The 27,764-nt window shown below is 40.2% G+C and overlaps 1 protein-coding gene and 1 long non-coding RNA gene across 2 annotated transcripts in view; one reads left to right on the plus strand and one right to left on the minus strand.

Moving 5' to 3' along the window:
- The window catches only part of LOC103399980 (uncharacterized), a 32,620-nt gene extending 5,063 nt beyond the window's left edge, over positions 1-27,557 (plus strand). Inside the window, exons 3-4 of the long non-coding RNA XR_523742.2 lie at positions 16,967-17,068; positions 26,953-27,557. This is a non-coding gene — a long non-coding RNA (uncharacterized LOC103399980). The remainder of the gene's footprint in view (positions 1-16,966; positions 17,069-26,952) is intronic.
- LOC103399974 (synapse differentiation-inducing gene protein 1-like) lies at positions 7,522-18,344 on the minus strand. Its single transcript, XM_008338644.3, has 4 exons — positions 17,894-18,344; positions 14,909-15,391; positions 9,277-9,414; positions 7,522-8,071 (listed from the first exon to the last, which is right to left on the minus strand). The coding sequence occupies exons 2-4, from the start codon at positions 15,323-15,325 to the stop codon at positions 7,913-7,915; spliced, it is 714 nt and encodes a 237-aa protein (XP_008336866.1). The 5' UTR covers positions 15,326-15,391; positions 17,894-18,344; the 3' UTR covers positions 7,522-7,912.
- Positions 27,558-27,764: the final 207 nt, after the last annotated feature.

A 27,764-nucleotide genomic window follows, 5' to 3' on the forward strand; every position in this document is an offset into this window, starting at 1 on the left:
TAAAGGGAACAAGAAGTAAAGTTAAAAGAGAGTTAAGAAGAAAGGGAATAAATGATAGGAAGGGAATGGAACTAAACAACAAGGAAAAAGAATACAAGAGACAGGACAGAGAGTAAGAAAAAATGCATAGGAAGAAAGTAGAACTAAAGGAGAAGGAAGAAAATAAATCAGAATGTGAGAAGAAAAGGAGTTGGAGGCAAAGCTAGACAAAGGGGAATAGGGAGAAAAGAAAAAAGTTAAAAGTTTTTGTCCCTGGTCTACCTTTCCTGCCACAGCTCAGACTCTCTGTCACTGCTGCCTGTTCTGATGAAGTGTGCAGCACAACTCCAGACTTAGTCTGAGTAAGAATGAGATTTTCAACTTCACTTTCTGTCTGCAGTTCACCCAGGCACGTCATTCCTAGTTCCATATTATATAATCTCACTTTTTTGTTTCTTTATTACTATTTCTTCTAGAAACAATAAACCTTCTTTTTGTAGTATCAAGTAGTGAAGGTGCAGTTAAAAACCAACACGTCTCTTAGCATCTCATAGTTGGCTGTAAGAATCAGGGCTGAATTACACTGACGACACAAGATGATTGGTTATTTTGAGAAGGAGGGGGGGAAGTGGACTGTCCAGTCATGGATATCATGGGTCGAAAACACGAGCAGATAAACAGGCGCTGCTTCCTTGTCGCATTGAAAGCGATAAGTGAAGCCAGAGGACGAGGAGCTGGGATTCTTATCACTGTGTCCTGGATAGAGCCGGCGCCACTGAGAGCCATGTTGCTGTGTGACAAAGGTGTCTGAGCAGATAAGCATGTGTGAAATTTTTCTAAGATGTGCTAAAGTCTGGATGAGTTAGGTAGAGAGAGATAGAGAGAGGAATGCCTAAAGGCATGGATGCTGACGTCTGTTATTCTGTGAGCTTGTCCTCGTCTTTTTGAAGCTCTAAAAAGTGCCATTGAAAACGGGTTGTGAATACAGATTGGCCAAAAGCAATAAGGAAGGAGGAGGAAGTGCTCACTTTCTTCTTTTATGTTAAGGCAGACTGCTACAGGCTAAACAGGCTAAACAGGCTAAAGAAAGTATCAAGGCCCTCTAGTGACGTCTTGTGGTGAGATGGTCGCATGTGCTGCTATACAACAATATCTTTATACCAAAACAGTTGCTTTAAATCTGTTGAAACTGTTTTATCCAATTCATTTGTTTAAATGTTGACAATTTGTTTTCATACAAAGCATTACATGTTTAAAAATTGACATTTTTTTGTACAAAGCAAACATTAGCTAAAATTATCCTGCTATGTTTTGAAATATTGAAACAGGAGTGGTCTCTTTCCCATGTTGAATCACTAATCCACTATCTGCACATCTCTGGACTGCAGTTTACTTCGACAGTCCAAAAGCATTGACATGAAACATGAGGTGATTAACGGTAATTGGAGACCAGGGGGCGATGTGATGGAATGGCGTCCTATCCGCTCTGTTTATCATCTGATGTCAGATGAAATTGGCTACTGTGACATTACTCACCGGAGTAAGACTTGAAGAACAGCCACCTTATTGTGTGAGTGAAATGTAGTAGTGAGATGTAATTTTTTTGCACACGATATTCTTTTTAATATATTTAGTATATTTCAACTTCAAGTTTATTCACCTCAGCTTCACCACCACGACGTGAAACTGCTCCATGGTGCAAATAGATTGGGAATGTCATTTGATTCAGCCAATCAGTTTGGTTGGTGATATCATGGGTGTGATGGCATTCTGTGTATTCATGCAGCTTTGAGTCTGAAGTCAAATACTTCTCTTTCTTACTTTTATTCAGAGCTGGCTCTAAACGATTTTGTGCCCTGGGCGATATTGTGGTCCAACCCCCGCACTCCCCCGATCTGTCTCCTGAACCCCCCATCGCCACCAAGCAGTGCACACACACCAAGATTAATAGTTATATGACAGACCTTAAAGGCTTTAATATTTAATCAGAAACCAACACAGACTAAAATAACATAATATAACAATAACGGATTATAAGATGGAATAACATGAATAAAACAACAGTTCCTGTGCAGGTTTTATGGAAATGAAGACCTGACTGTTCCAACAATATAAATAATAAAGAGAGGCCATGTTTCAAAAATACAAAACTGAAAATGATTTTTTTAAAAAGTAGTAAAACGGTTATAGTGTGGGCTGAGCTCAAGTGACTGACTTAATGTTTCCCCGTTTTTGCATCTGTTATTTTTGTTTCAAGAGAACTTGAAACAAAATACAGCAATTTATCACAATTATTTAATTTAATTTAAGGGAATTGGTGTTTTGTCTTACACACGTTGGTGGGTTTTGAGCCCGTGATTCTCTGATAATGAGCCTAACCGTTTTACCACCAGGTTGTGGCCCTTATATAATATTATTTTTATTTTGTGCTTCAAGTGCTGCCGCTTCCAGCAGGGGGCACTATAGGTGACTGGCTCTGTATCTATCTATACTATTGTTTTGTCTTGAGGGTCCGTTATCTTCACTCCTTTACTCCTTGACACTTTTATCATCTTCAGCTTCTTCAGGCGAAACTGACAATGACTCAGCGTAAGTCAAAGTAATTCATCATCTCTCGCTCGGCTCCCCTTCAACTCTGAAAGGCTTTGTGCCAAACCTCTCTTTGTATTCTACACGTTGCCGTCGTGTGCCAGGACCTGTAAACAGACTTTGATGTGAATTCTCCTTAAGGAACATGAAGAAAGATGACTGCATAACAAACTCTGTTTCACTCTTCACCGCAGGGACCTTGTCTTTCAAGACACACTTATTCAGATACGTATATTACACAGAGGAGGAAAATAATGTCTTTGTTGTCAGACTAGATTCACACGATTCTCTTTATTACTCTCCAAAGGCGAGAATAGTCTCAAGGACATTAATGTTTCTCCATCTTTGCCTGATGTGTCCTTGGAATATTTAAAAATGTGTTACATTCATAAATATATCAACGTCAGTATATAAAAAAACCCAAACTGCATTAAATTTCAATAACCCTTCAAAGTTTGAACAAACTGGATTTCTAGAGAAATATGTGTACCAGTAGGAGCTGGGAACATTTTTTTTTTCCACTAAAAAGGAGATAACCACAGCTGCTGAGATTTCAGGAGTCGGCATTAACAGCCTTCGGTTCAATCTCCTGGTTTGTGGGTTTGGTTGAGTTAAAATAGTTTCTGCTGAAGCTCATTTTTGAGGACAGCACTGTTACATCTGACACACTGCTGTTTCCCCACAATAAAACAAAGTCAGGCTGCTGTATACAGCTTTTATTTACTGTAATTGTTGCCATCTCCTGAGGGGAAAAAATCTTTTTCAAACCCATGGCACAAACTCTAGATATTGTTTATGCCTTATGTTGTCACTGCACTCAAAGTGGAGACAGGTGTTTTGTCAGAGCAGCGATAAGAACCTGAAAATGCCTTTCAAACGCATGAACAGTCGAGAGCGTCATGCTCCTTATTGATGCAGCTCTGGGCTCTAATGTCTTTTTGTTTCCTGCTGCGTTTCGCTTCCATATCCATTTTGTTGCAGGTCGTTTATCATTGTTTTTTTCCTCTTCGCTTAAACGTCACTTCATGGCAACCTCTGTTTGTTTTTATTGAGTGCCATTTGCTTGACGTGACATCAGGGGTATGATTTTATTAAACCTTGACAAAATACAACTTTAATTGACCCAGTGATTTCTCTGTGTACTCACGATGTAGGCGGCAGTGATCATGAAGGGTCATGAAGTGCTGGATATTGACCGATGGTCCTTTAAAATCACTCTGTGAATGCTATAGTTTTAAGGGCAATGAAGTCTAAAGGGCAGTACTTTACCACGGGAATGTACTGCATCGTTGCCACCCATCAGCACCAACTCACTCTAATACCACTTAATCTTGTTCACGGTTGATGGGAGAACTGGGCCAATCCCAGTAGTCATTGGGTGGGAGTTGGTGGGAGTCGGGTTCATTCTGGACAGTTCACCAGTCCAGTTGTATGTAGACTTAAAACCTCTCACACTCACATTGATGTCCATGGTAGATATTGATGTGTATTGGCATAAATCTTGCAATCTGATACGTATCATGATATAGAGGCAACAATATGATATAATGCCATATACTGTGATACTGTATGTACAACGATACAAATACTTATTTTTAAAGCTATTTCAGTGTAGCAAAACTGTCACCATGGTAAACACACAATGTTGCTACAGGTTACTGAAATGTGAACAGAGGGATCTACATTTCTACATTTCTAGAAAAGAAATAAAAGCAAAATAAAATGAACCAATGTCTTGAATATTTGCATGTAAATTGTTGATGAAGAAATTGATACAGTGCTGTAGAATATCTATATTGATATGGTATTGTGAAACAAGATCACGATATTTTATTGTCATTAATATTTTCTTATGCCCCTAATGGTGACGTTAGTGTCCAGAGAACATGAAAACTTAATACAACTTACTGTCCAGAGAACATGAAAACTTAATACAGTCAAACTTAATTACAGCACAAAGTTACTGCATGAATTGCATTGTTGTAGTTGTTATTCATGGTCAGTATACGCTCTGGAGCAGCATAGACTTTATCATAAGGCAATTAAATGCTTTTTAATCTCCCGCAGCCCACACAAAATGACTTTATGGGCCACACTCCATCCAAGGGCCTTTAGTTTTACACATGCTGTAAAGCAAAAACTACTCCATGTGGTGTCAAAAGAATCGGAATTTTTAAATATCGGTATCGTGATTGACTCATTGTTGCCTCTCTCCCAGAGCCTTGAGGAGCTCTTATTGACTTCGAACATGACGTCACTGGTGTTTGGGGTTTTTGTTAAAGTTCAAACCTAGGTTTAGAGAGGATGTCATTTTTTACCGTTATAAAACATTTGCAGAAGTTCAGACTGGAATCGATGCAGGCTCTTGGAAAGTTTTTATTCACATGTGGGCGGATGACTAATAAAATCAGTTTGCTTTTAGTTAGTCTGATCCACCGGTGTGTTCCATGAGTGTGCGAACAGGCGTGGGTGATGTTTCCTATCTACTGCAGGAGAGAGAAAACACATGTAGCACCGCACTCGCTCGCATAGAGTGAGCCCACTTCAGCGTCCCATACAGATACCATTGATGAGAGCGGCACTTTTCGCCCCCGTCTTCCCCACCCAGCCAAATTTCCTACAGTGCAGACCTGGGAGGGCAGCCAAAAAAAGAGAACAGATAAAGAAAGGTGTCAGACTCTGCTGTTCGCCTGCCTTCCCACTTATCGGAGCACATATCATTCACTGCTCCCTCTGTACTATCTCCTCTCTGCTTCTTGGACTTGGTGTGTAATCAATGCTCTCTGAAAAGTGAGCAGACACACGGTTTGTTGTGGTACTTTTCTAGCTTTGCAGACCTATGTTCTGATTGGATGGCAGGGGAGGACAGAGAAGAGGTTGTACACAATGATCCCTCTCCATCCTGGAGGAGGATGAAGTGCTGTTCTCATTCTGTTCTGACATCTCCACTCTGGAGAGCGGGTCGACTCTCTCAGCTTTCTGGCAGCAAAAGTCACCTGAAGGCTGGACAATGAAGGCAGTGCAGCCCAGAGACAGAGACACAGAGACGGCCGTGTGTCTGCAATCCCAAAAAGTCAATACAACACCAGCAACGGCGGGCTGCTCCCACCTCACGATCCATATGTTGTCACCTGATCCTCTCCCTGGTGGTGTGTGTAGTCGTCACAGTCCACAACAGTTAATTTGGACTCACGGGAGAGTAGCTATTGACTTACAAGTGAGTCAAGTAAAATCAAATAAAGCTGACCTCAATGTTTTCACTTTTAATTAATATTTTTAATGGGTTTTAATCCTATTAGGATATTATTACAAGTTATTGTTGTAATAGTTTTAATCCTATTAGGATATTATTACATAAGTTATTGTTGTAATATTTCCAAGGAATGGCAGTTTTAGATTTTAATTTTTTTTTTTTGCACTGAAAATGCTCTAAATTGATCAAATGTAGCACAAGATTCACATTTTCTTTTTCCTGTTTATTTTTCCTATTTAGCAAAAATGTCCACTGAAAATCACATCCACAACTTATTCGGAAAGCAGATATATACGTATATATCAAAATACTTAAACCCAAGTAAGCCTTCAGTTCAACACAATCACAACTGAGAAATTATTTTGTTCTTTCCACGAAATCCGAAAAGGTAGTTTCCTTGTTCTGTGAAATCATGAAGTTAAAGCAGTACAAGTAGACAAAATCTGTCCTTTTTAGAAAAAAAATTGTCTGTAGTAATTTGCATATTTTCAGAGCACAGGCTGATGATGAAGGGCAGTCAGTGGAACGTTGGACCGTGAGCATTGATCGTTTCAATTAAAAAATCAAGGTCAGGAGCAGAAGATCCTCCGACGTCGGTGTGAATTTCCTCGTCTCACTAGGTTTGATTTTGTTGTAGTTGTGAGGTCGAATACACATTTTGTTAATGCTACCATTCTAGATAGAATTACTCTAAATACTGTAAAATGTGTCAACTTGTGGAAGTTGAAACAGTTAATTCACTGTCTCAACTCTTATTTTTTGTTAAAATCTTCATCGTCGTCAGCCGCCCTGAGCCTCTTGTTCTTTCCTGTCAGCAGACTGGCTCCTGAACTACATTCTCGTTTAAGAACTGCTCATTTTGCATTCGATGCAAATCACTTCTTTCCCCAACTTGCATTAAAATATGGTCTACAGATATCTGCATGCCCCTCGGCACGGTGGTAAAAATACTCGCTGCTCTAAAGAGATGACGGTTACAAGAACAAGAGATGTACAGCCACGTTGTTTCAATATTCATGCCACGTGTTTATTGACAACATTTACAGAACACGGCGAACACTCTCGACCACAGCTCGGCTCCGCAGACTCTTCAAACGTCACCTTTGATCCCTTCATGTTAAAGGTCGCGCACACAAACATATAATAGGCTGTTTCCCTTTTTCTTCACCCAGAAGTTAATTTACAGAATGTACAGTACAGCGCCTGTAATCATGTGAACACAAATACACCTGTAAATGTAAACAAACACAAAAGGCTAATGGGAAAACCAAAGGTCATGTATGTGAAATATACTTAAGTACACAGTTTAATGCTTGGGTATACCTCTGAATTAAATCAGTTATGGTTTCAACAGAGTAATATATATATTTTTTTGTGTATTGTTTATTCTAAATAAATGCAAAAACTCTGAAAAATGTATTTTCTAGATTTAGTCTCAAATTAAATTGACTTGATTTGATAGTTTTAAAAAAACAAAATTACACAAAAAATAAAATTAAATTGACTTGATTTGATAGTTTTTTTAAAAAAATTACACAAAAAATACGTTTTTGAAATATGCAGCCATCCTTTTTGATTCACAAACTTCCAGTCTTGCGTGTCGCCAGTCTTTTTCCTCCAAATGGGATTGTCATTTTAGAGTCATTAGATGAAAACCTAAAATGTTTGAGATGATAAACTTTACAAGCCGTATTTTTTTAAACCTTTCTCCAAATGTTCACTTCTGCAGCTGACATGTATGTTTATGTCCAACAGTGGGAACGAGTATTGTGTGTACTTCATTACACGTCATAAGTACAATTACATTTTACAATGTACAGTAAATACACAGATTTTTGTGTGCGTGGAAAAGCAGGGTTCTTTTCCTTCACTCTCCTTTGTCTGCAATGGCGTTGACAAACATTGTTGCGTCCCACAAACAAATATTTGGTCCAGACCTTGGTGCACACTGCGTCTTACCGCACACTGCCTCTTTCCGTGCACAGCCGGTAGCAGCAGAGACAAATACTTTCAGCAGAAATCTGTCCAACTGTCTTCCACCGTCGCCTCGTTTCACCTTCCGTCTCCCCCTAAAGCAAGCTGATTCTAGTGTTATACGTGTCCAGATTTGGACAGGTAGGCTATGAGAGCTACTACCACCCCCACATACATGCCTGTTCCAATGGTTATGGAAAGAGCAGCCAAGAACAGGGCTCTTCTGGAGCTTATTCCTGCCCTGGAGAAATCTCCTTTAGCTGTGGCCTTGCCGGTCTGACAAAACAAAGCAGAGAGTGAAATGAGCCAGTGTGTTACTCATCAGCACCGAGTGTATGAGTAGGTGTTGAGCCACGGCTAAAAAAAAAGAGAAAACAAGAAGAAATGCTGTTGGCTAGCCATTAGTTACCATGGCAATTAGGTCTTTATACCTCTGACAGTGACAAATATGTTGTTTTCATTGTTTTGGTTTCCCATCAAAAATGGAGCCAGGCCTATATTTATTCTTCTGACACATTTTCTGTTCCGGTGTAATTGTCACTGCAATTATTGTGGATGATATTTTAAAAAAACACTAGGAAACTCTATAATTTGTTTGAAAAGCACCGCATGAGCTGTACTTTGTGTACAGAAAAGTACACAAAGAGTGGGTTTGACTATAGCATACGGCTGTCATACGATTTATAATTTTAATCTGAGGACGACTGGACGACTGTGGATTAATAACAATTAATCATGATTAATTGAGATTAATAGTCATTCCAAAATGTAACAGAAAAACTGCCAGTAGATAGTTTTGTCTCAAAACTGTTCCGTACTAATAATTCCATCTTTGGATGGAATTATTAGTATGGAGAAATAAACTTAAAATAAACTTGAATTTTTTTCCAAATTTTAGTCACCACTGCGTCCTGACTGTGGCTTGTAGAATGTGCTGAGTTCCCTTCAAAACTTCAGTGAAGTTGTTGTCAACAGTATTATTCGGTTGACAGTCTCAATTCATTTTCCCTTTGTGTTCACACAGACATGTAAATTAACATCTCTGCTGACATTTTAATTAATAAAAAAAAATCCAGACTATACATATATATGTTTTATATGTGTGCTCATTTGAGCATTTTTTTCTTTGTGTGTGTGTATGGGGATGCCTGTCAAAGAAAATTCTGTCCTTTTGATAAATATAGTTAGTCACCGCTGCTTTAGGGTGTGTTGAAAATTTAAACAAAGCCGAAAGAAGAAGAAGAAGTTATCCAGTAACACCCGACGATGTAGAAATAAAACATAAAGGTAAGGAGTGTGGAGCTGATACAAAGTGTTCTGTTTGGCAGAGCCTACAGTAAATGCTAATTTCCTTAATGGAATACAGAAAAGTCGTTTTTGGAAAATAGGTTGCGGTCGCTCCTGTGTTTGTGCTCACTGACCTTAAACAGAATGCAGTCTAATCAGAGTTAATGACAGACGCGAGGTCCCGGGGACTTTACCTTGTGAGAGTAGTAAAAGGCAACGATGCCCAAGGGCCAGAAGCAGCAGAGCATGGAGAAGATGGTTAGGCCGAGGTAGTCCCGAGGGGGCAGCACGATGAAGTTGTCCTCGCTCTCGCTGTCGCTGGAGCTGTCACTCTGTAAGACAGCGGGTTGATAAAGAATAATTAAATGTCAGGAAAGGATGATAATATTTTTCCAGGCTCATGTTATACTTACTGCATTCCCAGTCCGCAGAGAGCTGCCATGCCTTTCTGCATCTGCTAATCTATCTTTACCACAGACGTGAAGGTCTGTGTCCGTCTAGCTTCCCACTCATTTGTCGTCTTTTTCATTCCCATCATAGTCACTATTTGCATGACTACTAATTGTTTTTTATGTCCTCGCATAAAAAACACATCTGACCATCTGGTTGAAAATGTGACGCAGAGAAAATACAATGGAAGTAACTCGAAACGCCTTTATCTACCAGAGAGTGTGATTTATTTTTTTCTCACTCGGTTTATTCACAATTTATATTGTAACATGTTATGGACTTGATCATTTACATCTCAATGCTTCAAAGTAAAACTATGTTTTGCCCCAGAGACCATGACCTTGTGGATGTCCTGTTATTTCAGCCTTCTCACGCAACATTTTTCTTTTTGTATATTATTGTGTTTGTTGTGGTGTGGTACAAGTCAAAAACCTGAACTGTGAAGGGTGCCAAATGCAGTACAGTCTGTGAGGTCATGAAGTACTGGGTTTGTTGGATGAAAACTTTTTACCGTGAGTTCACATTGGGTCAAATGTGTGACTTTATTTGTCACATCATCTGGGTGAAATTCAAATTTCCCTTTAAGTTTTACTTGACAACAGCAGACGCTTGTAAGACAAGGTCTCATCCTTGGTTCACAGCTCACGTAGTGATGGTAGTTCATGATTAGTCCTCAGACAGTCTTGTGTGTTATAAAGAGATATAAACACAAATATATGTACATATACATATATTTGTATATATTTATGTATATGTATACATGTGTCTATATTTGCAGGTGTATATATGTTATTTAGTTAAGATTAATTCCACTTATGACAATTAATCGGTTAATCATAATCAAATTATTTAATAGTATTCAAGATATTCCTAATAAATAACACCATATTACTCACATCACAAAGTTACTGCAGCTAAGAATAAGAAGTCCCTACTGGCCCACATTTGTATTGCATCCTAAACTTCACTTGAAATGCCTTTGAAAGTTACCTAATGACGTGTCAAGATTTACACAACGTTTAGGATACAAACAAACCGTAACAGATCTCTGCCAACAAGACCTTGAAACAGACAACAACATAGAGACAAGACTAGCTGTAACTGTAATTCTGAAGCCAGACCTGATGTGGATAATCAGGTGCAGGGTGGACAGACCGACAGACTTTGCAGTAGTACTCTCTGACTCCTCTCTGACCTCCCTGTTTCTGCACTTCCACAACCAAACCTGCACACACTGTGCTCATGCAGCCAGAAAAGTTTTCTGCCTCTGTCAACACCACCAACAGCCTGACAGATAACACAGGATTAACGGATTGTTCCGTCATTGCTGGGTGACAGGGAAATGGGAAACAAACAGTTTATGTTCTAAATTGCCTCTGGAGAATGAGACATCTAAACCGTGGCTGCTGGGTGTTACCAGTATCTTTAAAAACACTGGTTGTCCATTAGGTGTCCTCAATACGCAAACTACTCATTTGCTTTGTTTTGACAGTTCGGTGTTTTGTTGATATTATCTTTCAAGGTGAAACACAAAGTCTGTGATTCTTGATGTTTCCTTTGGTGGCGAGACGTGACGTATTTTTTGCGGCTTTAAAAGCAGCAGATGAAAGTGTGGCATCCAGACACCAGAACTCTTTACCTGAGTTTTAGTTGTAGTTTTATGGTTTTATTTATTTGTTTGACAGCAGGCATAGCGATGAAACTACAACGACAAAAACCTCAAGGCTGAGCCTGTACGTTCTAGTGTTAATCGGACATTACTATCGCATCCTGTCTACAGTGAGATAAACAATGTCACTGCATGGCTGACCTTTAAGAGGACGTGGCCCCGGTTCACTCAGCTGTCCCACAGACAGACTCGATGCCTGTCTGAATGAATAGCTCTCATAAGAGGCCGGTTTCATTTGTTCGTCCTGCTGCCTGCAGGGATCAATCAAAGTGGGGGAAAAGGAAGGCACAAAACAGAAATCGATGTTTAAGGCAGGAAGTGAACCGACCACTTTTAGAGGTAATTAAAGGAGAGCCGGTGATGCAGCCAAACAAAGAAGAACCTGAGCCTCAGTTCTGCTCTACGTTTACATTTAATATCGGGAGACGTTTGTTGTTGAAACCCTATTTAGATACAGCAGCAAGCTTTGTTATCCAAACTGTTTCAGCACAGCTATCTCTTCCAAGGACGGCTTATGAGACTTCCTGTTATCTGCTTTATGAACAGTGTCCACCTGGACAGCCAGGGGTGTGATCCATCAAAGCAGCGGCAGATGGTCATAACCACGTCGCCTGACAGGGCGTGAATAAACTGTTGGCCACAAAAAGTAATCTTCTTTTATCTTTGGAAAAGCTGATAACAGTCCTGAGTGACTGCTGCGCCTCGGCTGTCCGCCCGACAGCGACTCCGACCGGCTGGGGAGCCACTATCCAGGTGTAGAGTGACGATAGTAAAAGTAGACGTGGCCGCAGCAGAGCCGAGTGGCTTTAACAACGCTGTCACAGCTCCTCTGACTCCCTGTTCAAGCCTGGACTCAGGGAACATCCAGCTCTACAACAGACCTTCACCCTGTCAGTGTCAGGGACACACACACACACACGTGGTATTAACCACATACTCTTTACACTTTGTTGTAATTTATGTACTCTCTGTCACAGATGTCAGGCAGACACAAACAAACCAACACTGGCTGCTGGGCTGTTGGTTTTGTTTTTTTCCTCTGTTTGTACTTCAACTATCTGAATATGGCTTAAAGCAGGGATACAAAAGTACACATTAGTACGCATTCTAAAGGTCCAAAAAGACATTTTTCAACAAGCCGCAGGTCAAAGTGAGCTGGTGATGCAACATGGACGCCCACATGCAAACATTTTACAATGAGTCGCCCCATTTAATATATTTGATCAGGCCACAAGCCTTAAAACAGAAACAGAAATAATAAAAAAAAAGAATTTGATCAGGCCACAAGCCTTAAAACAGAAATAATAATAAAAAAAGAATTAAAAAAAATCTAACATACATCTAAATAAATACTAATGATGTCCAGTATACAGGTGTGGGCTTACAGAATACTTTTTCTCTCTTAATATGACAATGGACTGAAATGAATCAAGGATCTACAGAGTTCAAAAACGTACATACGTGTAGAAAGTATCGATACCGCTTCAAAAGCAAAAGTAAAAAAATTGCGTTCTTGCCGTCAGCTCATCGTTAGCATGACATTTGAACTCATTTACATACAAATGTTGACCTCACCACACAGCCTAACTGCACGTGTTCAGCTTGCGGTCCGCAATTCTGTGTCCTGTGGGCTGGATGCAGACCACGGACCACCATTTTTGAGCTCCACTGGCTTAAAGTTAATTTTTGTTAATCTCAAAACATTTTTTGTTTTTTGTCTTTAGCTTTCCACGTAGGACTAATTCCTTCATCTTCCAACAGAAGGCGAGAGTTAATGCTCAACAAACGATGCAGATGTTATACATTTTTAACTCGCAGTATTTACTTGTCTCCCTCTAAATAAAATGGAGATTAATTGGTTGTAATACTTTGCTAATCGCCTGGATCAATTCAGGATTAAGTACTGGCAAATACTCAGTTACTACATATCCACGTCGGATTTAGTGCAGCAAAGCTACAATGCAAAACATTGGATTGTTCTGAAGCTTCAGACTCTTTCATCTGTGTCTCGTCCATATGGTTTTAAAAATTCCGTATTTTGGATTTAACGCCACAGAAAGCGTTCGTGCATCTGCTGTTTTCTATTTAAGTCTTGGAATATTGCCCTCTGTATATTCAACAAGATGCAGGTTTTACATTCTTATGAACAAAGGAAGATGAATCTCATTGCCGCCACATGTGCACAAACAAACGCTCGATGAGAGAAAATATAGAAAACGCAGGTGTCGTCTGAGAACCCTCATATTCCTGGTTGGAGCTTAACTTTCATCGGATATACGTTTTTTCCGATTGATTTGCTCCTCTAAATTGGAATAACTTTAGCTCCAGGCTCACCTGATCTGTCAGCCAGGCTGTCCCACGTAATACCCTCAAAGCATGGCTTAGTTAGGACATTAATGGCAGCTGCCCCCGCCTCTCTATCTATCTGCCAGGCCTCCGAGTGACAAGTCCTGGTGCAATCATCAACCCTCTATATGTTCTCCTCTGTCACATCACAGCCTTTGGTGTCTCTGGATTATATTAAAGTTTAAGCACTTCTGAAGAGATTCTGCTCTTTTTACTGTCACATATATTTATGACAAGACCTCGGTTATAGGCCTGAAAGAAGAAGAAGAAATGGCCAATAATGAAGGCCAAATCAGACGTGTCAGTCTTCATGTGTAATTATGATACAAAAGTGTGCAATTACCCCGCAGTGGATTTTGAAAGACCGTCTAAATTGTTCATTTAGAGAACACAGTGGGAAATAAGGATCAAATCGATCACAGAGGCAGTGTAGTAGAAGGGTAAACGCAGCAATCGTCATTACTGCTGTCACTTCTCTGCAGAGAGATGAGGCTGACAATTATGAGAAAGGAAAAAGCTCAAGAGCAACTTAATATTGTAACCTTATATTATTCACCTTCAAACTTCCTGCAGCGAAAATGAGGGTTTGTGTTCGTGACTATTTAAATTTGTGCAGCCAAGGTCTGCTAAAACATGCTGCTCTATCTATCTATCTGGCTAGCTCACTGGTGCTGCTCTATCTATCTATCTGGCTAGCTGACTAGCTGTGTAGCTAACTTGCCCTGAGCTATCTATTTGGGTATGCAACTAGAAGTCCCGCTGGACACAAGTGTACCTCTGCTGTAATGCTTGATTGATAACAAGCCTCCAGTCACTTGGTGGCAGCAACTCGTATAGTGGTTTGTACAGATGAAAATATACGTTATAAAGTTCTCAATAGTATTTCAATTTGGTCAAGGGGGTTGTGCAAAACATTTCCGTCCTCAAGAGGGGGCATGACAGAAAACAACTGGTCTAAACATAGCTAAGGTTTGACAAAATATCCATGTCACGGAATTAAAGCATTTATTATCGAGATATGTCAAAAACATGCTCGAAGTTACTAATCAAAATTAGGATAATATTTGGTTAAATCATTAACCAAGATATGGCAGTTTAAGGTAAAGGACAGGCAATTGATACAACTGGAATTTATTTTTTTTATATGTATCTATTTAAATATTGTTTCATTTTTGTATCCAAAGACTATCACCTTGGATTGTTGAGAAAGCCCTGATCCAGGTTTCCACTGGTACCATTAGCCCAAGTTGATGAAATGCTGTAAACCTGTAGGACGTGAACCAGCTAATAACGGACTAAAGAGGAGAAGATAATAAAACCTGTGTTTTGTTTTTGTGAATAAATCTGGAGTAAATTCTGACCTCATACTCAGGTCCCTGCTCGTCCTCCACTTCGTACGACACCGTCTGGATCTTGGCATCCTTCTCTGCCTGTGCACTGTTTTCTGTCAACACCCCGTCTGACACGGCGTCCTTGGTCTCTGTGAAGGTGGTCTCGAAGCTCTCGCTCTTGGAGTCCTTGCTGTGAAGACTCACGTTGTCTTTGTACAGAATAAAGTTAGGCCCGTAAAACGCCTCCACGGCAAGATGCAGGGAGGTGGCGTCCAGAAACTGCTGCGTCTTGTGTTTGTCATTAGTCCCGGTGTAGTAGTAGCCAATGAGGCCGTCCTGGTACGGCTGGTTCCGGTACTCACACTGGTATCCCTGGTAGTCGTTCTGGACCACGTGTCTGCTGGTTTTGTCCAGCAGGGGGTTCTGGAGCTCACTGAGACTCTCCATGGTGATGCAGGTACCACTACAGGGTCAGAGGCCGGAGACCAGGGAGGATTTGATTGTTGTAGGAACCTTGTAGAAGAGAACAAAGTCCAGGTCAGACAACAGATGAAGTTAAGATTCATAAATCCACTCTGTATTTGCCTAATGAAGTACACTTTCAGTACACAGAACCTCCCTGTCAGCTTTCCTTCCATAAACCCTACCATCTGCTGTGTTCAACTGTTGAATCTCACGCCCACAGATTCATAAAACCACGTCCAGAAAAAAGCAAAAATCTACCACTCCTCACAGCTGCTGATATTAAAACAGCAGAAAGTACACGGCAGGTGCTGCTGTACTTCACACTGCATACTGATCACTTTGACTCGTGTGTGATCCGGCCTCCCCGACCTAAAATGGACGAGTGGAGAGGAACTAACGAAGAGGAAGTAAAATATATAATAGGAACTCATGCGATGATATAACGAGAGTCGTTCACTGAGGAACAAAGGCTTCTAATTAGCACCTGACTGATGAATCTAATTCAGCAAATTTACCATCGCAAACTCGATTTTATTTAAAGTATTGTTTTTAAAATTATACCTATAGAAGTGAAAATGCACAAGGACAAAGTAGACCTTTCCACAGAGTACAGAAAGAGAAGAGCTGTATGTAATTTCTGAACATAGACTGGTCAGGTGAGTCCCAAAATAGGGGGCGAGGTCACCCTAAGTGGGTGTGGAGATGCTACAGGTGTGACACACAAGTAGCTGTGTTTTCTTAGGGTATTTTCTTTGTTTTGGTTTTGGGAACAACTACCATTGACTCTAAACTAATGTTGCTAAGTGAACCGTCTTAAAACTGACCCAGATGTTGCTCACATACAGTAGATGTGTCTGAAGTAACTTGAATGGAGGCAAATCGGAAATAAACAGTGCTTCATTGTACTTCAAAAATTGTTCAAAAAGGTTTCACTGCTGTGTTCATCACCTGTCTTTTCCCAAGGCTAATATCACTTATTTAAACTGTAATCCCATTTAGAGGAAAACAGTGAGTTAAGTAAAGTTATTCATACAATTAATCACATCTGCAGTGATGTCAATTGTCTTTAAATGTTCAAAATGTGATTGATATTGACAGACAAAGACCCCCACAAGTACTCTGCAAAATATGACGTTAAAAAAATAAACATAAATAAAAGTCAGACCTATTCAGAGTACAGTACAGATAAAGGATTTAGCACCATCTACTTCAAGTTCATTTGAAGGACATGCATTATTTAAGACTGAGAATTCTTTAGAACATTTTAACTGGTATTAGTCACAAATCGTAGAATAATCAAGTATAAATCAAGTAAAAAAATTATTATTATTTGAAAATTACAATCAATATTTGGTACAAAAGTAAAATCTCACAGGCAACATTTCTATTAAAGAATCTTTATTCAGACAAGCTTTTTTTTTACCTCACTAAAAGAAAATGATCTTGACCTTTGAGAGGTTTGAGCTTGGTGAAATAATTTCATTTTTGTAAACTAAATTCAACAGTATAATCTCCTTAAATAAAGAGAGTACAGTATGTACAGGAAGTACGTGTTCAGTATCCATTGCTCTGGATAGCAGCAGAGATAAAGTATATAACCTAATTATTTCCCTCTTTTTCCAGAGGAGTACATTTGGCCTACATTTTGAGGCATCGATGACGGCAACATGGTACAGTCAGCGGCTCTGAGAGATTACACCGAATGAAGGAGTGACACGCGGGCAGGTAGTGTGTTTTAATTATTATTATTTTTTGGTTTTATTTAAATAAGGGGTTATTAAAATCTGATTGGTTTTTTGTTTGTTTGTTTGTTTTATTTAAATAAGGGGTTATTTTAAAAAATCTGATTGGAGGTAATCATCATCATCATCATCATCATCAAGCCTGCGTCTCTGCTCTCAGCCTCTCCGTCTCCTTTCCTAACATTAATCTGAGTGAGGCAGTCACCAGATGACAGGGACACAGCAGTACACACTACATTAGACAACAGCAACAACAACAACAAGTCATTCACCTGACAGGAGGACGTGTGCTTCAACACTGCACCTCTGTCTGTCTGTTGACACTCTCACCCCTCTGCCTCACCCTTGTTTTTTACATGCCCAACTCCTCAGCAGGTTGTGCAGACAACATTTTTTTTTTTTTTTGGGGAGACAGGATGACAGTGTGAGGAATATTTTTAGCCGGCTGTCACCACACTTCATACTCCCAGACGTTTTCAGGGTTTAGTTCTGAGGGTTAGGATTATGGATTAGGGTTAGGAATACCGAGAAGATAAAACCAGTGAGAGAGAAAGAGAGATGTACGGAGATGCGCGCGCGTGCGTGCGTGTGTGTGTGTGAGAGATGGAGAAATGCAAACAGCGACTGTTTATTTTCTTTTTGTGTCAAATTCTCCTTTTCTCGGTAAATAGCAGATTCTTCTTCTACTTATTTCTCTCCACACTGCGGTTCGATCGGTCATTCCTCCAGAGGAAAACCTCACAGTGGTATTTTTTTTATATTTCCAATCCACTCTCGTGATAAATAACACGTCTGAACATCATCTTACCTGTCGTGGTAAATCCTCCCGCAGGTTTGCTGATCATCGTTCCTCCGCTCCCCTCAACTGAGTCGATGGAGACAAACAGACGCACCTCAATACTTCACTCCGGCAGTTTTAAAGGGAAACAAATAATAATAATAATAATAACAATAAAAAAAAAACCCGAGTCCGATCAGCAAGATATAATGTGTCCGGTGTAGTGGTGGCAGTAAAAGCGTCTGTGGAGGAACGGACTTCGGGTCGCGGAGCTCCGCTGCTCCTGCTGTGGCACCGCTGCTGCGTCTGACAGGTAGATTTTACGCACAGTCTCACACTCCGCTCCGGCTCAGACAACAAGGGCGGGGATTGGCTGTAAACTCCATTATATCCGAGCGGCGCCGATCATTTCCACAGGGCCGTGCAAAGATAGACAGAGCCCAGGTGGTGGTCCTTCTGTCATCCCCCGAACCCCCTGAACAGAAACTGTGAAACTGTTCCACAAAAATATATAATATTGAAACAAATTTCATCTTTTAATTCTGTATTTCTAGTTTTTTTTTTTTAACTTACGAAAATGAGTTTTAAAAAAGGTATATACATATACTGTATCTCTATATTTATAGATATATGTATATATATATGTATGTGTGTATATATATTACATTTTATTTCATAGGCGTTTTTTTGTCACCTTATATACATATAGGCATACATATTTACATATACTTATATATGTATTTATATATTGTATAAATAACATATACAAACATATTTGTATGTATTTATATATATATACGTATATATGCATATGTATATATGTGTGTATGTATATTTTTTCCATTAATAAACAATGTGGTCAAAAAAAAATACAATAACAAAACCATAAGATAAATAATGTATTAAAAGCCTCTTTATACGATATAACCTTCTGAATATAAAATATAAAACTCGACCAGTGACGGTATCATTGGGTCCAGTGTGTTGCTGCAGTGGACTGGCGCTGTTCAGATGAATAAATATGTGAATACATCTTGTGCTGCATTTCCATAACCTGCTGGCCCCGCCCAGCTGTCCACCCAGTGTCCAAGGAAAGTACTGGCACCTCCAGCAGGTCTGTCTCCTCTCCTTGTATAAACAAAGTCTCTCTTTTTTTTTTTTTTTTTTTTTTAAAGAGAAGTCAGGCACCTGCTGTAGTCGGCACAGCCCCAGGAGGCTTCCTCACACTTTAGAAATGTGTGTGTGTGTGTGTGTGTGTGTGTGTTTGTGTGTGTATTGGAGTTAATGTTCTCTCTGTTACTAGCACAAATTAATTATTCTCCTCAGTTACTGTAAAACACACACAGCTGTATATTATGGAGCAGGAGGAGCTCCAGTGAGAAATGAACCTCCTCTGATCATTTTTCATTTCATTTAAATGTAATTTGTATTTAATGACTCACTAAGTTCAATCTTACTCTGTTTATTTTTTTTAAACGAAACATATCACAAATTCAATATTAGCCTGGTTGCCATGGAGCTCTAAGTGAAAGTACGTTAGACAAATGTATTCTTAGGTGCAGGAAAATTCGGAAAACAATCGAAGCGCACCAAGAATATTAGCTCTGTATTAAAGGTTGAAATATATTCTGCGATATTAGTTTAACATTTAAATCACTGTGCTGTGAACTTTAATAAGAACTCATCCTGGAAACTTTGCTGTGGTTTTAGTAGCTGATAGGACTATTATTGGATTCTAACTCTACACATCCACTAATGAAGTTCTTAAAGGTACAGTACGCATGACTTTCCTTCAATATGAATAGGTCACAGAAAGAATACAGTGCTGTGTACGTACCATCTGTTTGGTGTTCCTTAAATTGATCCAGTAGGGGGCAGCAGCACAATATACAGTTTGCAATGCTACCGCTATTACCCATGGGTGAAATCAAGAAATAGAGCGCTTGACTTAGCTTAGCTAAGCCTTGTTGGAGAGTGGCAAGTATAAGTGTTGTCTCATAAAAAAAAAAAACATTTCTGATGTCAATTTATGTATCGTTTTGATGTTAAAATGGCTGTTGTTGGAGGTGTACAGCTCCGCAAAACAGTGCAACTGTGCGCTACTTACCTCTGCTGTGTGGTGTCTTTCTTCACCCATTCACCTTCTTGGTTTTTGTTTTTATATTAAAAGTGAAATTCTTCTGCCTGCTGTGGCCCTAGGACAGGCATTGGCAAACTAAGGCCCGTGGTCCAGATGCGGCCCGTTCAGCTTTTTAATCCGGGCTGACAAACTTTTCCAAATTATATTATTTACTTGTATTATCATTATACTTTTGCCTTTACCCTGCAATACCCATCTATTTCCCCAATAGATGGCGTAGAAATACTAAAATAATTTTAGCATTTTTGCCTTTATGTATGACTTTTACATGTCATTTATCTTAGTTCACACAAACACTTCTTCTATCTGCCCCCGTCTGTCCACTTTGGGAACCACTGTTTTAACAGGGGGCTTTAACCTAAATCATTTAATACTAGGAACCAAAGTAGAGAAAAATGATTTGAAATGTAGGCAGTAATTAATGCTGTTCTTCACGTCCCTTGTTTAGTCAGAGAACTGCTCTGCAGGGACGCTCTCGATCAACACCCAGGGCCCAGCAGCCCATGTTGGAGGCAAACATTTGTTTTCTGCTTTCCAATAAAACTCTACATCCTGGAGTTTCTCCACACAATTTTAACTGGTGTTTAAAAGAAACAAAAAAAAAGTTGTGCCAACACGCTATACTTTATGACGGTCTAAATTTAGCACCGCCCTCAGCCCCTGTAAAAATTCATTGCACATTTATATTTGATTAATATTTTACAGTTGTGCCATGCATTTATCATGAGCCTGCCAATTTGGCTGCGTCGTTAATCCCACTCGGCAAAGCTGCTTATGAGTCAAAGCCACCATTTATCATAGTTTACATAACATTATTACAGATAGTCTTTCCTGTTCAGGAAAGTCTGCTCCCATAATGGATTCCACACAGGAAAATTAAACCTATTAAGACCCCATTGGAGAAAAATAACAATAATAATAATAATAATGACATGGCTAGGATATTTACAGCCAGCCAGTTTGATCTTGTAGTCTCATGTCGAAAACGTGAAAAACATTTTTCATCATCCAAAGACTGATCTACAGCGACGTAGCTGTGGAGCCATATCTTATTCAGAGGCAGCACTCTGTTCCACCGACTCATAAAAATGTCTGGAGTTAATAATGTGCGAGCCTGGGCTCTGTCACTTTCCCTGGGAGATGCATTAAGGTGCTGATGGACACTTTATGGGAGAAACATGGCGCTGCATTCATAAGAGCGGGGACACACATGGGCTGTGTCTCTTCTGGAGTCACCTTGTGTTCACATGCTCCAGTCAACGTGCCATAACCACCCCGCAGTCTCTGTGATGGATACCACTCCCTCAGGGGACGGGTATATTAGAAAAGATGGTTGGGGGGGGGTACTGGAGGGGTGGAACAGTTTAGCCATCACTCCTCTCCTTCCTTCGCTCGTCATCGTCCTTCATAGCAGCCGTGGATCTGTGTCAAACACAGCTCAGGAATATCCTTAAAAAAACCCACCTCTGTGACATCAGCGGCACAAACAGATTTCATGAAAAGAGAAGATTTCTCCTTGGACCCCGGCTTCTGCCAGCCTTCTGTGGTTGAACTGTGAATATTTATGGTTCTCGTTCTGCCCTTTTCTCCTGCTCCATTTTCGACTCTATATTTAGGTACAGTGTCACTACCGAGCGGATGCACTATTTGTCAAGATTTTCCCTTTTGGTTTTGGTGATGTGAGGAAACAAAAAGACTATTATTAGAGCGGAGATGTGCAGGTGTGGCTGTGCTGCTCATTGACAAAAAGAGGGACAAAGACACAGGGAACCTGTTCAGATTTACCTCCCCCGACCCGTCCTTATATCATCTCCGACTCTGTGAACTTTCCCGAGACCCATTAAACAGCTTTAATCATTTAAACGCTTTTGGGAATTAATCAGCCTAATCCGATTGGCAAGGAAAGTATCAAACCACTTAATTTGATCTGCCTAGTCGGCTTTTATGAAGAAAGGGGGGGATTTAAGCTGCTTTTCCCACACGGCTGTCCTGCCGTATTTCTGTTTGATTAAGCACTTGGATGAAGCTGATGTCCATGGACCACCTCTGACTGTGGCAGGAACTCCTGGGACTGAGGGGAATAAGTGAAAATACATTATTAAAGGGAGGAGCTTCCCTGCTGCCACTTATTACAGATAAGCTATTATACTGTATACTACAGACCAAGTAAACTCTATGTACGTGTGTGTGTGTGTGTGTGTACTTCCACAGGAATAAATGACCTTTAGCTGCTGGGGCTCATCTTAGGCTCCAGGCGCTGTGTGAAAACCTCATCTATTTGGTCAGAGAGATCCACTTAGAAATAATAGAGAGATTCTAAACCCTGCAGCAGTGTTTCAGGAGCAGGAGGAAGCTCGGTGTATGGGAATGTTTTTGCCAGGAACAACTTCCAGACCTGGAGGCTTTGGGGAAAAAATGTTTTCACTGCAAAATTTACAAAGCATTGTTACACCTTTGAGATGGATGGTTGGATAAATGGATGGATGGATGGATAGATGGATGGATGGATAGATCTATGTATGGGATGGATAGTTGGATGGATGGATAGATCTATGTATATATAGTTGGATGGATAAATGGATAGATAGCGATGATAATGTAAAAAGAAAATCCCACATAGTTGGATGGATAAATGGATAGATAGCAACGATAAAGAAAATCCCACAAAAAATTTGTGCTGACCATCAAGCCCTTCAGACCGTGGCCAGACACTGTTTTGCTTAAGATTCCTCCTTAAAATGAATCCCCTACAGAGAGAGAGAGAGAGTTCCATTGTTTGTTCCAGTCTGGTGGTAAAGTCAGATAGTAGAAGGAGTTAAAAGGAAATTAATTTACAGCCTCTTTCATTCCTTGGAAAATGAAAATGAGTTTGACCCTCAAGTAGGCTGTCAGAATGAAAAGCATAATGGCTGCAGAACGCCAACATTTTCAGAAGCAATTTCATTAAAGCGTCAGAAAGTTGCACAGCGTATGACTTTTCAACGTCCTTCCACCGATGGTCATCCGGAATATTAACAAAAGTTTCTGGACTGTGGCCTACATCTGCGTACCGGAGCAGAGGGAATGGACGTGGAGTGGGTCAAGAGGGATCTTTGACTCTGTAATTATCTAAGATATGAAGGCAATATGTGTCAAATTAGTCCAAATGCTCCGTCAGGAGGAGGGAGCTCGGAGGTCTTAATCCACTGTCTACCTCCGCCTGTACGCACACCGTCACATTAAGGGGTTTGGGGTTGGGCAGGAAATAAATGCAAAGTGTGCAGCGTGGGAGAAATTCAGCCTTGAGCTGCAGTAGTTAATGTCAATCATAATTGAAGTTCCCCACACGGCGGGGGGTTTTTTCATCTTCACAGTGTCCTGGCTGTGGTACAGTATCTGACTGTTGGCCTCCAGAGAGAGAAGCTGGTTCAGATTAATGGCATCCTCAGTGGCACTGTTTGGAAACTTTCATTAATGGAAGTCCGATGATAATTTATTCGGACAGCTGAGCTGCTTCTTTGTGAATAATGAAGTTGCCTCTACATCATTAATATGATGGATGCCCTCTGAGGCAGTGATGCAGGACCAGAAAACTCAGAATCTGAGTAGAATTGAAGACGTAAATTAGTTTGACACAGACATTGTTGTTTGTGTGAAAGTCTTAAAGGGGACACGTTGGACAAACCAGACTTGGTTTTGGTGTCCTTTTTTTGCTGCATCCCTGGAGAGTCTCAGTCAGGGCTACCCAACTTAGGATTCAGGGTCTAGATGGTATCGAACCCAATGACGAGGCTGGACTGAGGGACTCAAACAATGGACACAACTAGGAGTTGACACGAAGGCTGTGTTCAAAATCACTCACTCATTCCCTACTCCCTCTATAGGGGATTATATGTAGTGCATTATATATTGGACTCACCAGTTAAAAAACAGTTACTTTAGCGCGCAGTTAATTTCTGTTGCACAAAACACACGGACGAACGGACGGACGGTGCTCCTCTCTCTGCCATGTCGGCATGACTGCAATGCATGATGGGATATATTGCTCAGGTATTGACCGTCGTTTGTACACTTGATTCCGCGGTGATTTGCGGGATACATTGACTACCCTTCTTAGTGGACAACTTCTACTCACACTCACTGCATAGAGTTCTCATGTATTTCCCAGTTGTATTCAGAGTACTCTGGTTCCCACCTACAGTATGCAGAACTAGGTCAGCTGGACTCTTGTTGATGATCTGGAAAACTGTCCAATAGGAACCGTACTCTCACCCTGTAATGGGCTAGGATTGGCTGCAGCTTCTCCATGACCCCAAAGAGCATTAAGGATAAAAATAATAAATACTTAACTAATTTTACAACTGTAAAATAATAAATATAATTAATATATATTTGTGTCTGTATATATGTGTGTATATATGTGTATATATGTATATACATATATATACACATATGTGTATATATATATATATTCCTACTTTATTAGACTGCTATTCTTTCTGTTATTTAGATTATATTCACGGTCTGATTTAAAAGTTAATAGTTGACATAGTATGACATTTTCGTAGTAAAACACGAGATATTTCCTGTACGTTTGTGGCATCTCAGCTTTTAGTTCTGTCACTGTGTCTGTATCTTTAAAGGGGATTTTTAAGAGAAAATAAAACCTAAGAGGATTACCTGGTGAATGATCATTAATGCTCACCAACATCAGACTGATAATCCTGCTGCGGGGTCTGCAGGTGTAGCAGGAGATGAGTCAGTCGGGCGCGACAGGCGGCTGAATGACTTGCAGGCATATGCTTTTTGTTCCATCCCATCAGTCCACTAAGACAAATGAACAATTAAGGACCCGACATCACCAGAGGTGCTGTTCCTGATGTGTCGATGCACTCTGTACAGGCTGTTTCGTTCCACTCTGTGTGTGTGTGTGTGTGTGTGAGAGAGAGAGTGTGGTGTGATTTTTTTTAATTAAATCTATTAAGACATAAACAGAGCTGGGTTTACTGTTATGTCTTCATTAAGCTCCGAAACAAAACACAGTTTAAAATGAAGCCAGTTTTTTTTTTTTCCCCCCGTTCCTGTCAGCGGTGGTGGGACTTTAGTGGGAGGGCTATAAATAGTTAGGAAGCTGCTGCTGCTGCAGGTTAAGCGAGGGAACTCGCTGAGGGCCCTGTGACTCATCGCCCTGTCTCTTTGCATCATGTCAGTTACCTGGTGCCTGCACCTGTCACTGCCAGCCCTCCCTTCAACTCGACACCGCGGACTCGCATTGCACGCGGAGCCCGTGAATGGTTGCATCGGTGCTCACTGGCACAGCGGGGACATCTCCACTCATTTTTCTTAAACGGACACAATCATCGCTTTTCTTCATCGTGCGTCTCTGTGATTGTATCGTGTCACGTTTCAACCTCTTCTTCCAACCACAGCACAGACATATATTCTGGAGCTGCTCCACTTTCACTACTTTCAACTTCACTGTTTGGGTTCACTGAGGTTCACTTCCATTACTTTGTGTCACAGCAGAAAGCTGATTTTGTGTGGGTGGGTGGGGTGAGGTGGAAGGTGTGAGGAGAGCTTTAAAACCCACTTTTTTTTGCTACCTGCTGAGACACAGATGGAGTTGCTGTTGGAGGAGTGTTTTTTGTTGTTGTTGTTAGTTGAACTCGGTGGAGCATTTACAGAGGCGGGAATGTCTCACAAAATTTGAGGAGTTTGAAGCCGGCTTAAAAGTAAGCAAATGAAGCAAGTACTTCCTGTTGACTGAATACAAAAAATATTGTCTACCATATACACGAGCAGTTTCTGCAGTACACACCTTAACTGTCATGCAGCATTTGCTGAATCTAAGACTAGTAATAGTTTTTTTTTTTTTAAAAAACATCTTTTTACTGCTATTATGATGATTTTTTTTTTTTAAAAAAACAACTTTTTACCGCTATTATGATGATTTTTTTTGCAGTGGTAAAAAAGACCCAGTAGGTGGCGGTAGTGCATGTTAAACCATGACAGAGATTGTAAAAGCTAAAATGTGGGGTTGAGGGAGGGTAAGGATCAGCTTCACCAGTGGTAAAAAAGACCCAGTAGGTGGCAGTAGTGCATGTTAAACAATGACAGAGATTGTAAAAGCTAAAATGGGGTGGGGTTGAGGGGAGGGTAAGGATCAGCTTCGGCATTGACCTTGAATTACTTCACTATGTAATAATAGTATTGTGTGAGCTACAGTTTACTTCAAATTTATGTGATACACATGTACCAGGATAGCTATACTTCACTGTACAATTGTATGCAACTATATTATATACAGTATATACTGTATACTATATGATGTGTATATATATATGTTTTCTGTATATAATGTACCGTATTTAAATACAACAGACCTAATGATGGGCTATGGCCAACACAACTCTGGCTTTATTTCTATGAAATACTTTAAATCTCAACCTAAAACGAGCCGAGGTCAAAGACTGCCTTCATCATTTTGATATTTTCAAAAATATTTTCTTAAATGACCAATTAAAGCATTTAAAGAAGTGGAGAAAAAAATCTGGGGGCAAATTATTATTCACGTGCATCTCAGATGTATGAAATCACATGCATCTTCACGGGCCAGATGTATGAAATTTGTGGGCCATAAGTGGCCCCCGGGCCAGGAGTTTGAGACCAAAGGATTATCTTATCTTAGGATCATTTAGCACAGAAATCAAGCTGTCATTGAAATACATAGACAGAAATAAATGTAAAAATGCTTCAGAATTATAAACCTTTGTCAGAGTGATGCCTTCACAAACCGTCGTCTGCTTTGGTGAATTATGACAGTAATCACTGTAACTCAACGGGGCTTCATTATAAATGTGTCCCGTCCTTTGATTAATCAAAAGCCGTGATGTGGTTTTTCTTAAACGGTCCACTCTGAGCTGTAATTACAGGTGTAGATAATCAGAGCTGTATCTTCTCTGTCATTAAGAAACAATAGTAAAGACCCAGTGATGAGTGCAGCTGATGAAGGACCAGCCGATGATGGAGCCGTAGGAGAAGCACGTCTTGTTTCTCGTGTCATGACGGCCCTTCAGACCAGCACGCTCCACTGCGCGATGGTTTCTGTGAAAACTGCGGCAGGCGACCGCTCCACATGATCCTTGTTTATTCGACCACGCCTTTTTTGATGGGAGTCAGTGCTCTCATGTGTAACCCCTGAGAGAGAAGTAATCATTGGGAGTCCAAGATGAAGAGAGATGAATTTTCTGTAACTGCTCGTTCGCTGGAGCTCAGCTGCGGTGCATTATTCCGGTCATCTATCCCCTTAAGGCTGTGGGCTGCAGGAGAGTGATCGTCTGAAAAGCAGTGGAGCGGAAAAAGATGTAGGGGCATCCAAATATATCCCCTATACTTGCAAACGTAATAACGTTACAATTTTGGTAACGAAAAGACACAAAAGACACAGTGAAAATTTAAAAAAATATTAGCACATACTGAAACCGTGTTGGAAAAAGAGTGGGAAGATAGGCCTGTGACGATAACAAATCTGGTTGGATGATATATTGTCCCACAAATATATCATAAATATGCAAGTACACATGGTTGGATGATATATTGTCCCACAAATGTGTAGTGTTATTACTTTGAGGCCAAATTTACCACTGATGTCATAATAATATATCGTAAATATGCAAGTACACCCTTTCAAATGCAATATATTTTTCTGATTTTCAAATTTCCAACGGTACCTGAATGCCCCTCGTATTTTCCTATGGAACCTAAATGCCCCTCAGTCCACTC

This window comes from Cynoglossus semilaevis, chromosome 1 (genome assembly GCF_000523025.1).
Source record: "Cynoglossus semilaevis isolate Cse_v1.0 chromosome 1, Cse_v1.0, whole genome shotgun sequence".
In the NCBI taxonomy this organism is placed as follows: Eukaryota; Metazoa; Chordata; class Actinopteri; order Pleuronectiformes; family Cynoglossidae; genus Cynoglossus; species Cynoglossus semilaevis.

What these genes read in the sequence shown, in the direction of transcription:
- LOC103399974 (XM_008338644.3), bottom strand. Translation starts at nt 15,325, where the DNA reads ATGGAGAGTCTCAGTGAGCTCCAGAACCCCCTGCTGGACAAAACCAGC. An exon ending in AGCAGGGACCTGAGTATGAG is followed by an intron (nt 9,415 to 14,908) that starts GTCAGAATTTAC and finishes GCTGTCTTACAG; the next exon opens with AGTGACAGCTCCAGCGACAG. An exon ending in CCTTTTACTACTCTCACAAG is followed by an intron (nt 8,072 to 9,276) that starts GTAAAGTCCCCG and finishes TTGTTTTGTCAG; the next exon opens with ACCGGCAAGGCCACAGCTAA.